Source organism: Populus euphratica, unplaced genomic scaffold (assembly GCF_000495115.2).
Source record: "Populus euphratica unplaced genomic scaffold, PopEup_1.0 scaffold3110.1, whole genome shotgun sequence".
Classification (NCBI taxonomy): Eukaryota; Viridiplantae; Streptophyta; class Magnoliopsida; order Malpighiales; family Salicaceae; genus Populus; species Populus euphratica.
The window spans coordinates 1-15,069 of NW_011502912.1; the positions used below are offsets into that span (position 1 = coordinate 1).

The 15,069-nt window shown below is 29.8% G+C and overlaps 2 protein-coding genes across 2 annotated transcripts; one reads left to right on the top strand and one right to left on the bottom strand.

The window, feature by feature from the left end:
* Nucleotides 1–3,573: 3,573 nt before the first annotated feature.
* On the top strand, nt 3,574–5,207 carry LOC105119551 (transcription repressor MYB6-like). The gene is made up of 3 exons (XM_011017697.1): nt 3,574–3,901; nt 4,002–4,131; nt 4,333–5,207. The coding sequence occupies exons 1-3, from the start codon at nt 3,769–3,771 to the stop codon at nt 5,024–5,026; spliced, it is 957 nt and encodes a 318-aa protein (XP_011015999.1). The 5' UTR covers nt 3,574–3,768; the 3' UTR covers nt 5,027–5,207.
* Nucleotides 5,208–10,040: 4,833 nt separating this feature from the next.
* LOC105119552 (uncharacterized) lies at nt 10,041–14,027 on the bottom strand. Its single transcript, XM_011017698.1, has 4 exons — nt 13,744–14,027; nt 11,610–11,697; nt 11,121–11,181; nt 10,041–10,329 (listed from the first exon to the last, which is right to left on the bottom strand). Exons 1-4 carry the CDS (start codon nt 13,762–13,764, stop codon nt 10,200–10,202), a joined length of 300 nt encoding a protein of 99 aa, XP_011016000.1. The 5' UTR covers nt 13,765–14,027; the 3' UTR covers nt 10,041–10,199.
* Nucleotides 14,028–15,069: the final 1,042 nt, after the last annotated feature.

Consider the following 15,069-nt stretch of genomic DNA (forward strand, 5'->3'; position numbering starts at 1 on the left):
TTTTGTTGGTATATACCAACAGAAATGGAGATGTAATTATTTTTGTTGGTGAAAAATACTGATAAATTTTTTTTATTAGTAATTTCTTTGATTTTCATCGATTTTTTAATAGTGGATGGGGCATGAATTACATAATAAATATTCCAGCTAGGCTAATCTAAAGGGCTAATCTAAAGGTAAGTGCATAATATTACAGGTGAGGAATCCAGGGTGCATGGCTCCCCCCAAAAAAAAACGTATTGGTCTCACTATGTCTAGCACTAACGAATAAACTAATAATTAGTAGATATATATGCCAAAACATGACCTTTCTCTTTTCTTGGTACGCCTAATCTGAATGCTGTCCTATGTTAATAACAAAAACATAGTTAATCAGCACATTGATGTTTTTTGGTGAAGTCCAAAGAATCATAGATAAGATAAGAATACAAAAGAAAATTAAGAAAATGAGAGAATGGCATTAGCATGAGAGGAGCATAAAAAAGAAAGGCCCACTTGCTCTCTTATATCAGAAGAGGGTGGCACAAGGCAAGCAAGCTGTGGAGGAGGAGGGTATTGAGGTGGGTCACCAACCCCTAAGATTCTTTCGTTTCTTCCCATATCTCTGGCTATGGCTTTTAATTTATTTAGTCCCTCGTTAAATTCTTTCTAGAAGCAAGAACTTTAATCAGGGTAGGAAGGTCTGTATACCCACCTAGCCCTAGCCCTAGCCCTAGCCCTAGCCCCGTAAAATCAACATGGTCGGCTAAGTGACATGCTACCTGAAGAGTTTCTGGAAAAAAAATAAAGAATGGTGTTTATATTGCTAGGCAGGTTGGTTGGATTGTGAAAACTACGTTGATAGTGAAGTTTGATAAATAATTGCAACTACTCTCTCGTGTTTAGGTTACAAAAGAAAGACTCATGATCCAAAATCTTTTATAGGATGTGGGGGATATATAAATACTAGTTGAATTACATGTTCATAGGCAACTACCCCATGTTTCTCTTAATTAATAATAGTAACAAGTTTCCATGTCTTTAGAAATTAAAGTGGTAAAAAAAAAAAACACAATTCCAAATTACTCCTTTTTTTTAGTTAAGGTTTAATGAAATCATTATTATGTAATTAGGTAGTATTTAATTGCTGTTTCGAGATAAAAAAAATGATAAAGATAAAAGGTACATGAAAATTATTTTAAAGAAAAAATTATTTTGTATATTTATTTTTATCTTAAAAATGTTTATGTCTATCTTTTTTACCATATAATATTATCTTAGTGAAAAATATTTAATTTACAACCTTGTTTTATTGAAATAGATTACTTTACTTTATTCTTGTTTTGGTTTAGTGGAAGGTTTAACAAAATAGTTGTTATAAGGAAGGTAATGTTTGATTATTACTTTAAGATAGGAAAGACAAATGTGATATGTCTTCATGTACTTCTTGTTTTCAAAGCATAAAAATTCATTTTAAAATTATATTAAAAATAGATTTTATTCATGTTCCATTTTATACATGCTTCCATGTATTTTTTATTTTAAAAATATAAAAAATTATTTTAAAATTATCTCAAAGATAAATTTATTGATATTTCTATTTTTATTACTCTAATTAAACAGGTTTCTATCTATTTTATATTTGTCACCTAAGAAATACTATAAATCCCCATTACTTTAAAAATTATACTCTTTTTTTTTTCTTCACTGCTGCTGATAGCTAACATGAACAGTGGATTGGGGAACAATTGTGTTAGTAGCTATGTGGACTTGTTGTTGACAAGAACAAATAAATTATTATATGGGCACCGTGAATCATCTCAATCGTGGAAGGTAGGGGAAGATAAATTATTATATGGGCACCGTAAATCATCTCAATCGTGGAAGGTAGGGGAAGTTACCTGTTGTATCTTCTGGGTCCTGAAATTGACCAGAGTCAGTGGAGCAAGTTTGTGTCTCTCGTCTCGTGCTCTTCTTCTAGAACCCTTTTCCATAAAATAATAAAACAAAATTATAAATAAAAGGAAGGAGGATGAACATTTTATAGAAAAGTTAAAAGGAAGAGAATCAGAGGATAAGATTGATAGTGAGTTGGAAGTGTAGAGCGAATCATTCTTCTTTGAAGATACTGTTTCCTTGTAATTTTGGGATAAAAGAGATAAAGATAATATAAATCAAAATTTATTAAGTTAAAAAGATAGAAATAAATATATAAAAATAAATTTGTTTATGAAACATTAGATTTTTATATTTTTAAAAAATAAAATATTTATTTTATTGTTTATGTTTTTCCTGTTTCAAAACAGTAACTAATGTTACTAAGAATTTATTTATTTTTTGCATCTTAAAAATATATTTAAAAAATAAAAAATTATTTTTTCTTTATTTTAAATTTTTTTTTTATATTTTTATATCATTTTAATGTGCTAATGTAAAAAATAATTTTTAAAAATATAAAAATATATTGTTTTAATATATTTTTAAATAAAAAATATTTTAAAAAATAAACATTAACACTGTACCTAACATGTTCTAAATATATGTAGTTGCTATGGTAGGTACTCCACAGCTTCTATATATATATATATATATATATATATATATATTACCTTCTTCACTCCTAAAATATGCAGCTTTTCCTCATATGGCAATACCCCACCATCAAGGTCCATTTGTAATGTCAAAGCAAAATTAAATAGCCTTGTAAAAATGGATAAAAACTGAAGTAAATGCTGGTAAGGGTTTGGTAAGGTTGGCATTATGATTTGTTTTTTCTTGGTAGGGAGGGAAAGGAAGGCTTAATGAATTTTGAACTCTATTGAGATGGGTTCTTATCTTCTTTAAATTTCTCGATGTGGATTTTATTTTATTTTATTTTATTTTATACTTTTTTGAGGTTTACCTTATTTTTGTTTTTGTTAAAATTATTTTATTGAAAGAGAATTGTTCAGGCTGATGAGTAAAATATTTTATTGTTATGATAAAATGGCTTAAACAAAAATGATATACTTCCCTTAAAAAACAAAAATAGATAAAATAATAAATAGCTAAATAAGGTTGCTTCAAAATCCAAGTCATGTGATGTAGGTTGTCATGCTAATTTCCTAATTTCAAAAACAAAAGAGGAATACAGCCTCCATGTAATCAAAGAAGGAAAATAAAAGAAGAAAAAAACCTAACTTTAACACTAAAGAGATTTCATTCATTTTGAATGTTTTTCAATTCATATCTTGTAATATATTTAAAAACAAAAAACAAAATCAAGATTAACACACCATGCTACTAAAATAAACTATAATATATATTGTATTAGAACAATAAAAAAATCTATTTTTTTAAGAAAACAATTTAAAAAAAAAATCCAATCACAAGCACAAACACTACACTATTAGAGAAATGAAACTAAAAAGAGATAGACAAATTTCAAGAGGTGAAAGACAATTGACTTCCAATAAATGGAAGGAAAGTAGAGCTACCTACCAAATCCAGCACTAACTTAATTGTAACCACTCATCTTTCTCACCAACTTAGTCAAATCCCATGCCATTACTTGAAAACGAAAATTAAATAATTGTGTAGTGTCCCAAGTCAATTGCATTGCAGCCCTACTCTCTCTTCCCTCTCTCACCACCTCCCATTTATATATATATCTTCCCTTCTCTTGCATTTGCCTCCCAGCAGTTTATTCGACTTTTCCCACATTTCTAACACAAACACATCCTCTTTTTTGCCCCCTCGTCACTTCTCTTCTCTCTTGATTTGGACACGAAGAAGAAAAGGAAGAAGATCATGGGCAGATCTCCTTGTTGTGAGAAAGAACACACCAACAAAGGTGCGTGGACTAAAGAAGAAGATGAACGTCTCATTAATTATATCAAATCTCATGGTGAAGGTTGTTGGAGGTCTCTCCCTAAGGCAGCTGGTAACTTTTTTTCTTTCTTCTCTCCTTTCTCCCCACTCTATGTGCCATGAAGAAGAAGAAGAAGATCACCCTTCATATCTTTTATTGACTTTTGTTTTAGGTTTGCTTAGATGTGGCAAAAGTTGTAGACTGAGGTGGATAAACTACCTGAGGCCTGATCTCAAGAGAGGAAACTTCAGTGACGAAGAAGATGAACTCATCATCAACCTTCACAGCTTACTTGGAAACAAGTGAGTGCTTTGCTTTCGCTTTATTTCTTCCAATAAAAGCAAAAAGCTAGCTTTGTAAAAACTGGCAGCAGTATTTGTTTCCAATATTCAACTTTTGATGAACTTTTAGAGCAATATCTCTTTTCACAAGAACAAAATCTCAACTGGTTATGATGAGTTTTGGTTCTAATTTTTTTTTTTAATTTCTTGAAAATCTTCCAGGTGGTCTCTCATTGCTGCTAGGCTGCCAGGAAGAACGGACAATGAGATAAAGAATTATTGGAATACTCATATCAAGAGAAAGCTCTTTAGCCGTGGAATTGATCCTCAAACTCACCGTCCACTCAATTCCTCCACCACCTCCTCCACCACGTCCACCACCACAAACAGCACCAACAATAAAAATAGCAACATGGGTACCAAAAGGATTACTAACTTTAAACTTGAAGAACAAAACTATTCATTTGTTCAAGCCCAGCCAGAGTTTATGATGAGCAACATAGTCAAGAAGGCTAGCGATTCAAGTATTATCAAGGTAGGTGGCAGCAGTGACTCTGCTGAAGATTCCAATAGTAGCAGTGGCGTGACAGCAGAATTAGAAGTGTATCCAAATCATAAACTCAATCTTGAGCTCTCTATTGGTCTTCCATGTCAATCTCAACTTTCTTCTGTCAATGATCTTAATGATTCAAAGCAAGCAAACCAACAGCATCAAGAACAAGTTGTCACATATCAGTTGTTTGGGACCTCTGCTACTCCTACCTCCAGTGCCCCTGCTGTTGTTCATAGAACAGCATGTTTGTGTTCTTACAATCGAGGGTTCAAGAACAGTCAAGCATGTAGTTGTTGTAATGCCGTGGAAAAATTTGTAACAGCTGATAGTCTTTATAGATTTTACAGACCTTTGGATGCTTGATGATGACCGGGGATCAGTTTGATAAGGCTAGTTCACATGTATGTAAACCATGGAGGGTTTAAGAAAAATTAACCCCAACAGTTTTAGAAAAATGTTCCATGCTGAGTTTTGGCTTTAGTTTTCGCTCTTATTAATTTCTTTGTAGTTTTAATAGGAACTTAATTTCTCGGATAATTAATGATTTTATTTTATGGTAATTTACTTAGAGGTTTTACTTGGAATTTCATTTTTACTAAATTGATATATTGGTCCTTGAAGTTTTATGTTTCATTGAATGAAAACACTGCTTGTATTGTCATTCTATTATATTTGACAAGATTACGAACACATTACAATTACAATTAAAAAAAAATAATCATGGGCTATTCACTATAGCAATAGAGAGAAACATTGTGTATTGTATTAGTTTTCATAGTGTTTTTAAAATTTTTAAAATATTTTTTTTTAATTTTTTTTCATTTTAGTCTTTTAATTGATTTTTTAAAATTTATTTTTTTTACCTTATTTTAGTTTGGAATTAAACTTCACGGCTTGTTTTGTTACCTAGCTTAGGGTCACACAAAATTGAGGAAAATTCCATAAAATAAGATTTTATTGATTTAAAATAATTAAAGTGTTTTGGAGATTAAATTTGAAGATTGAACAAATATTAAGTATATTTTTTTATGACATTAGAGACTAAATTAATTGGATGGATAACGAAAAATGTTCATCATTTTTTTTCATTATTCAACTTTTTTTATTTGATTATTTTGAATTAGATTTATTTGGGATTAAAATTGTCATTTTGTTTTGTTTATTTATATATAAAGGTATGGTGATGCCAAGAAAAAATTATGGCATTGTTTTGTGAAATAAAATCAATTATATTAATCTAAAATAATTAAGGTTTGAGTGATGAAATTTAAAACTAAAACAAGAGTAAATATGAAACCGAAGGGGCACGAGAAGAATGGCCAGCGTGTACACTCACATGCCATCATGTGAGGAGTGTCGCTGCATGTGGAGGCATGTATGGCCTCCTTTGATCTCCAAAGGAGGTCTTTCTTGAATCATCTCGGTTGATTCTTCCATTTGAAGCTGCATGTGTAGGTGTTGGGGTTGCGATATGGCGCCTGAATCCTTTCTCTCCTCATCTCTCTTTTCTCTATTATTAGCTTGATTTTGGTGCCTTCCTTTGTAAATTTTCTCCTACAATTGGTAGTTATTTTTTTTGTATTCTTTTTTAAAACTTGATTAATTTTTTTATTTTATTCTTTGTAATTGCTATTTTTTTCTATGAAATAATCTCATATTACGGATTTTAAAGGTTGATCCGGGTTGATTTGAATTATTTTTTTTATACACTCTTTTTAAATTATTATTTTTGGTATTATCATTCAATAATTAGTTGATTAGTTGAGAATTAAGTTTTTTATTTACTTTTAATATGATTATCACAATTTCATAACTCAAGTTGCGGGTTTTGAAAGTTAACATGGATTGATTCAAGTATTTTTTTTATTTTTTTAAATTGATTTATTTTTCAATTTCATCTTTTAATATTGAGTTAGTTGAGAATTAAACTATATAATATATTTTTTTATTTTTTTATGTAAGTGAGTTTGGTGAATTTATCTAAGTTGACTTAATCAATCTATTTTAGTCCTTCTTTTTGAAAATTGATTTTTTATATTTTTATATTTTAACATTAACTTAATTGAAAATTAAACTTTTTGGGAATTTTACTTCATAATTCTTTAATTGTTTTTTATGTTAACTCGGTCTCATAAATAATATATTAAAAAGATCAACTTGAGTTAATTTTGGTAATTGTTTTTGGGTTTTTTTAGATATTTTTATTTCATCCTTTAATATTATATTGTTTTTGAATTTTTAATTAATTTTTTAATATTTTTTTGATTTTAAATTTAAAGTCACCCAACCCGTGGAAGCACCAAATTGACAGAAATGAGAACAAGATTCCCATAAACCTGTTTGAAATTGTATGGTATAAAAAACAGGACGATCTTATGGCCTAAGGTTGAATAGAGACTTTTAATGCCAACAACCCCGGATCAAGTGCATTGCTATTTTTTATCCCCCTAGAATTTGCACCTCGTGGCTAAACAAGGAACCCGAACTATAAATTATTATTTGCTGGATTAAAAAATTATTTTAAAGTTAATTTAATATAATTTGATACAAAACTCAAGTTGATTTGTATCTGCTCGATAGACAGTCAAAACAACAATATCACTTTGATTTCATAAAAAAAACAAATTAACTTATATCATCTATATTAATATAAAAAAATTATTTCAATTTAATAATTTATATAATTTTTCAATATATTATTTTAAATAAAATCACTTTGAGTTTAAAATTTAGATAAACTCGTATTATTTTATATTTAATTTTTAATAAACAAAATAAGAATTTTTGAGGTTTAAATTTATAATTATTTGATAAATAAAATTATAATTTTATATTAAATAAGTGATTCAATCTAATAATATAAATTTTTAAATAAAATTTTAAAATATAATTCAGACTAAAAGATTTACACCCGATCAACTCTTGTCGTGGTTTAATAACACTACAAAAGGAAGGCTAAATGCAAAAGAGGAGAATATTACAAGGAAGGGTCTCATTGGCAGATCAGCATGAGTGTAGAGGTTGGAAAAGAACATGTTGTTTTTGGCAGGTAGAAGGGCTATGTCAGGTAGACAACTACCCTCTGTCTCTTCTCATAAATTCTTGCTTCTGCTGCTTCCTGTCTCTTTTTAATGTTGTCTCTTTCACCTGTTACTTTTAACTCTTACCTAGTTTCTTGAATTAATACTATATCACAGTTAGGTCGATACTGTAGTAATAATTGCTTTTTATATTATTTTTTATTTAATATTTTCAATTTTTTTATTTTTTAAATTGGGAAAACAAACGGCGTAGTAAGTTGGTTATATCACATTGTAGTAATTTTCTTGAATCGGGAACATTCGTTTCATATTCGAGTTTTTGATTGTTTATATAATAATTATTAAAAATTTATATAATTATTAATTTTAGAATTTATAAAATTAATATTCAGATACTATATTAATATAAAAAAATAAAAAAAATAATAGAAGAGAAGAGAGTAGTGTCATCTGCGTAAATTTGAGGATTGGACTTGCCTTCTAGAAGGAAAAGATGGTACCATACCCTTTACCTAACTCCTTCGTTTTCTTCTCCCTTTGTCACATTGTTCTATTTGAGGTCGAGAGGTAGTAATGGATGGTCTAAGCAATGTTCAGTTCTGAAAGGGACATGTGAGAGGCGAAGGACCCCTTTTCTTTAAATAAAAAATTATTTATTATTTATTATTATTTATAATCTCTTGTCCTGTCTGTCTTCCATGATTCAAAATTTAAGTTCTCGAAAATAATTGATTCAACACAAAATATTCAAAACATGTTTAAGAAATTGGAGGTCACGAAAGAGGGAAGAATTCATGTCCAACAATCCATTACCGAGGTGCTTGTATGTATAATTGAGAACTAATTTAAAAAAAATCTAAAGTATTACATTATGAGGTCATCTTCAATCAATTATTTTTATTAAAATAATATTATTTTATTGTTTTTCTTTTTAATTTTTTTGGGTGTTAATCCCATTAGATTTAGACCATATTTTATTAGGTTAATTATGTTAACCAAGTTTAATTAAATTAATATTTTTTTAGTTTAAATTATTAGGTTAATCAAGTCAGTTCAATCCTTAATTTTTTTTGTTTAAATTAAAATTTAAATTGAATTAAGATTTATTTTTCATATTTTTCAAGTTAAAAGATTTAATGATTACAACTATGTAATTATATGCATAATATACGAAGAGAAGCTGTGGCAGAAAAACCCAGTTTCCATTTATGAAAAATCATTTAATAGGGTTTTTTTTATAAAATATTTTTTATTTAAAAATAATTAATTTTTTTAAAATTATTTTTTAACATTAACATATTAAAATAATCTAAATATATAAAATTAACAATTTTAAATAAAAAAAATTAAATTTTATAAAAACATGATTTTAACTATATTTCCAAACTACTTCCAATAGACAAGTTTCACAATTGCCATTTGGAAACATGTGATTCTTTGATAAGCAACTTTCGTGTACTGGCTAATTCAAAGTAATCAACAAGTAAATTATACAAATATATATAGCTGATGAAGATTGCCAAATTAATTAATAGATTAACCTAGAAATGGATCATGTTTATAGGTTGATTAATTTATCACCGAGGGTCATCATCATCTGGCATAGACTCCCATTATCAATAATGATGATAGCTCGAAAAAAATTGTGCGACTGTTTAGAGCTACTGTATTTTCTGATTTTAGATCTGTTTTAGTGTTATTTTTTTTTGATTTTTATGTATTGATATTAAAAATAAAAAAAATACTTTTATGTATTTTAAAACATTTTTTTTTTAAAATACCCTATAACACGATATTATCTCCGACAAGATTTTCTAAATTCATAAATCGGCATCAGTTTTTTTGTCGGACCAGATTGCTTCTATATAATTAATTAAGATAAACCTTTATATAGTTAATCATAATTGTCAAACTTTATCTTGGATCTAACTCATTTTAGGATCAAAATTACTGGATTATTAAGCCAATCCGAGTCAAACCCAAAACAAATCACTTTGAATAAAAATAAAATAAAACTGAATCACTATTTTTGATGATAATAATAATAATAATAATAATAATAATAATATTTTTTGCTATTAAAGTTAACCTAACCCAACACCAAGGCGAAGGATGATTAGTGCATTTGGCACGAATTGCTGCTTCATGCTTAGTCCTTTCTCACTCAACTATGAAAAAGATGAATATAGTATCAATGAACGTAATAATAGTTATTTTTTAAAGTTAATTTTGTATGAAAATAATATTTTTTTTATATCTTTTAAAAATTATTTTTGATATCCAACTATCAAAACGATGTAAAACACAAAAAAAAATTTCCAATAAAAAAAATTAAAAAAAAATCACAAAACACAGTTTCTTCGAAAACAAACACCACAAAAGTTATCACCTACACCACTCATTGTTCTAACCAACTTCATCAATTACACACGAAAAAAAAAAGAATAGTGCATTTTCAGACAGGGTATCCAATTCCACTTTCAATCTTTTCTTCATCATGAATGGAGGGACCATACCTTAAAATGGGCCATGGCTTGCTCGAGAATTTGCTTCAAGGCTAAAGCACTCATGAAATCCAGATCATACATGGAACCGCACTCTTCATAGAAAAATCGAGTATAGTTTCTGAAAATCATACATTGAAAAACATAAATCGAACCACTTGCTTAGACAAGCTTCTATACTGCTTAAAACCAACTGTACGTACATATTTAGGCATTGAAATCCAAAACCAGTATAGCAGAAAGGAGATCAATTTGCCATGACAATCACAGCATCAAACAATTAGGGACACAACAGAGAAATTAAAAAAAAATATATCATTTAACATTTATGATTAACCTTACATTTTTTCCAGAAGGCGTAGAGAGGAATCCACTTTACAAATTGTTCATAAATATTATATAAATTAAAAGCTTGTCAAATGATCTATCACCAGTGATGTTTAGAGGTAACTGATTCCACCTCTTATAAGACAGCAGAGGTTTTGTTATTACACAGTAATTAAAGGCTAGTTAGAGCAGGCATTTGTGAAGCTTCAGGCCAGACATAGCCTGTGCATAGTCACGCCATAGAAAATCAAATTCCAGACAGATTAGAATCGAAACAAAGTAACAACCACAGAAGGTAGCTGAGCAGCTGTGACTTTCAAGAGGACTACAAATTCCCATAAATGTTTATACTACTCCGCTGTTTACCTGTTGTTTACCTGTCGGACAGTGGTTTTAGCTGTTCTCTATCTTATATCAGCATAAAATTGTTTCCAAAAACTTCATTAGTTCTTGGAAGATTTATAAAACACAAACACGAATCCACCCTAAACTAACAATATCATTGTCTGTTTCAACACCCATGAAAAGGAGGGATATTACTTCATGAAATAATTTAACATCCAAGATGAAAGGATCCATCCTTACTTGCAAACATGTGTTCCAACAGTTATCATCTCAGCAAGATTCAATGGCATCCTAGTTCGACCTGCAGCAAGATTTAAAAAACTGCCCAAATTAAAACCAAAGTGTTATCTTCCAGAGACAATCTGAGAAAAATAAAATAAAAATCAAAGCCTTCTCAAAGGAAATACTGTTGTATTATTTTAGCCTAACAATGAGAAATAGAACCTACCAATATCCAAATTTTAGAGACATTTCATCCTGAAAACAATAAAAAGATCCCTTTCTTTCTGCATTATAGATAACACGTCATTACCCATTTCCCACCGTTGTCCTAAGATACATTCCAAAATATTTCAGAATTTCATTTAAAATTAACACTACCCCATGATACATTTAAATATATCGTTAAATGCCCTCAGAGAGAAAATATCATGAGGGTAACTGATTTTGGGACCTAACAAACTCACTTTTAAAACCATCAAGTTGAGGATAAAGAATTAACCAACCCACCAATTTCTCTGTTGTTTAATTTCCCAATCCAATCCGAGATAACATCCCGCAATGTTCTTCCTATCTGTCCAACACACCTTACTGTGATCTATAATACAAAAAATGTGAGTCAATCTTATCAGACTTTGTACACTCACTACTGATTAAGTGATCTATAAAACAAAAAATGTGAGTCAATCTTATCAAACTTTGTACAGTCACTACTGATTAACATTCTGGAAAGCAAAAGCTCGTGCATTCTCCATGCTGATTTTTTCATGTGCCAAAAATGGAATCCTAGAGATATTATGCTCACAAACCCTAACATGTTCACAAACTTGACAACCACAAAAAAAAGAAAAAAAAAAGACAAAAAGAAAATCATACAGTTATATGGAGAAATCACAAATACTTCAAGAATTATCATGGTTTTAGATGAACTACTAAGGCAAGGCAATGAAAGAAGAGTTAATAAGGATCATGCAACTAAAGTCCACACACAGATCATATCAGAATAAGTAAGAATAAATGCTTAAATAATCTAGATGAAAGAATTGAATGTGTAAACAAGCAATGAGAAAAATATTCTGCAAGCCAAAGTTGGTAGACAGTAGCAGTAGATTAAGCTAACAACATTATTGTTTGTAGCAGTAGACGGTAGAAACATCAATGAACAATTAGAGAGGGGTACACTAAGTGAATGCCCAAAGTTAACAAAAACTAATTTTGGCTTAAAGAGATCTCTTATAGAAATTGCAATAATTCCCTTTCCTTTACCTTTACCGTTCCCTTGTCCCTAAGTCTCCTCCACCATGAAAAGGACCATTCGCAAATGAAGCCATTCCATGTTCCCAACTCAGAAATCAGAGCATTCAGATTGAAAATACATGCACTTGTCAAGAGTTATAAGCAATATGATTCATCAACTAAATACAGCTCTGTCTCCCACAAGAAGGCAACCCTTTGCCTGTGATTTAGTCAATTGTCTAGGAAGACAGTTGATAATATAGAAATTCATGTCTTAGATTTCTGGAGGGTTACTAGTTAATTATATCAATTTCTATACATAAATCAACTCCTCCATGATATTAGACAAATGAAGAATAAGTTTCAACCTCGATCTCTAATAATGCTAAAAGCACCATCATGCCCATAAGAATCTTCTTTCAACAATTGGAAACTAGATTTTTGGATTTTAAAGGACAAAAGCACCATCCACTTCCTTACTTTGAGAGAAGAAAAACCTATTTAAAACTTTACTCAGAAAACCTTAAAATAGAAATTGATGAACTGATTTAACAGCTCTTAGTACCCAAGATTGATTTCGGACCTCTCAGACAAGAGATAAGAATTGCACAGCTAAAAAATGATCTGTTCAAGGAAATACAAGTAACCCCTTGAGTCAGATGGTACTGCAACAGTGAAGAATAAATCGATATCCAAAATCCCAGCAAGGAAAAGCTTGCTGTCAAACACTGCAGTTAATTCGATTACACGGTCACTTTGCAAATGATCAAATAAGTAAACAGGGCATATGATTCTCAGCACGAACAGCACCAAACAGAATTGTCACACAAATTAGAGGCACAATGAAGCTACTATCATATAGAATTGAAAATATCTAAGGCTCCGGTATCGGCAGTTCAGACTTCTACAGGCCCTCAATTCAAAATAGGCACAGGAACTGTATAGTATTTGATACTTGGTTAGGCAAGAAAAGGCCAATGTTCAGTACAAAAGAGTAAAATTGAATTAACCAATAGGGTTTACGTTCATCATTCGTGATTTATGTTAAAAAAGTCTCCTGCTTTCCAACTCCAATGTACTCTCACTATAATTAGATTCACTCACATTCAACAAAAGTACTTTCTCACAGTAACAATCCCTCTACAAAAATGGATGCACACATACATTAACAGGTTGCGTTCCAAAAAATGAAACAATGAAAATTAAGAACCCAAACCCAGGATAGTTTCTTTCTTTGCTAAATTTCCTCATCTGGGCTCATTTCATTTCAATTTAACTTCCAATAAAATGTCAGTTTCAACACTAAACTTCGCTAAAAACAGTTTCGTGAGTCATTTACTTAGGAAACAAAGAGAGCATAACATAAGAAAGAACACAAACTGTAGAAAGAAAGAGAAGTTGAAAATACCAAGTTTAGCCCAGACATCATTAGAGGAGGAACTGAAACCAGAAGAGCATCCAGCAATCTCCACGATTTTTTCCTTCAATGGGTATTATTTAAAACTCAAAAGAATGAGAAAAGTTTCTCTTTGAGAGAATTTTGATCTGTGGGTTTTGATTTTTGATTTATGGAGTTTCAAAGAGACAGGAGAGAAGGACAAAGCGTACATAGGAAGGAGATGTCTATACCAAGTTCAATGCAGTGCAGTGCTGAGGTATATGCTAAAGTGGGCTGCACGCGTCTCTGTAAAAACTCGGGTGGAATTACCGTAGAAAAATATTTTTATAAAAAATATAGTAAAATAAAATATATTTTTAACATTACATGGTAAATAATCTGAAAACATTATAATTTTTTTTAAGTGCGTGACTTATTAGACCTCATATACGATATCTTTTGAAATATTATATTTTTTATTAACTTAATTGAGAATTTATTTATAAAAAAACAATAATTTATGAAAGATTAAAAACTTAGGGTGAATTCTTTTTTTAAGAATAATTATAAATTAAAAAGTACCAAAGAGGTTTTTAGTAGTGAAGATTGAGAATATAATGGATATTATGTTTTTTCAATTCTAAAACAAGATATATTTTTTTTTCCATGGAAGTAATATTATCTAATTGTAAAATAATATTTTAAAATAAGTGAGTATTTAGAATTTTTTTATGACTTGAATTCAATTTACATGATTAAATCAATTTTTATCTTTATTTTTTTAAATATTAATTTAAATTTTAAATAGAATTGAATTCATAAAAATTATACAAAAACAAATTAGATGAAAAGGGCTTGATTTGTTAGAATAATTCCTTTGAAATTAATATTCTGAAAATACTCATCTCTTTCTTTCCTCTCAGGAACTCTACTCATCCACTCTGACAAAGAAAAGAGAGAAAAGAGAGCGAAGTATAGCAAATATGGTGACAAACAAAAGAGACGCAATTGAATAGATTGTGGAGTCAAGTGGTCAATGAAGGAGGATGGGCATAAGAGGATCCCTGTTTAGTAAGTAAGGCGTTCTGTCAAGGTTTTAAAGTATGGTTTATGGGTCCAAAAAAAGATCCAGTCTTGATCCTAAAGGTATGTACTGTTACGAAAGCTCAAACTACTAAACTAATTACGGAATCAAAATCCAACCACACAACTACCTTGCTGCCATCTACCTTGCCTCATACACCACTGTCTCGGATTTACTTTGAGCCATTCCCCTGTTGGGTAGATTATCAAAGCCACCGCAGAACTTTTAACTAATATGGAGTAGTGATTGCTATGTACATATCACGAAGAAAC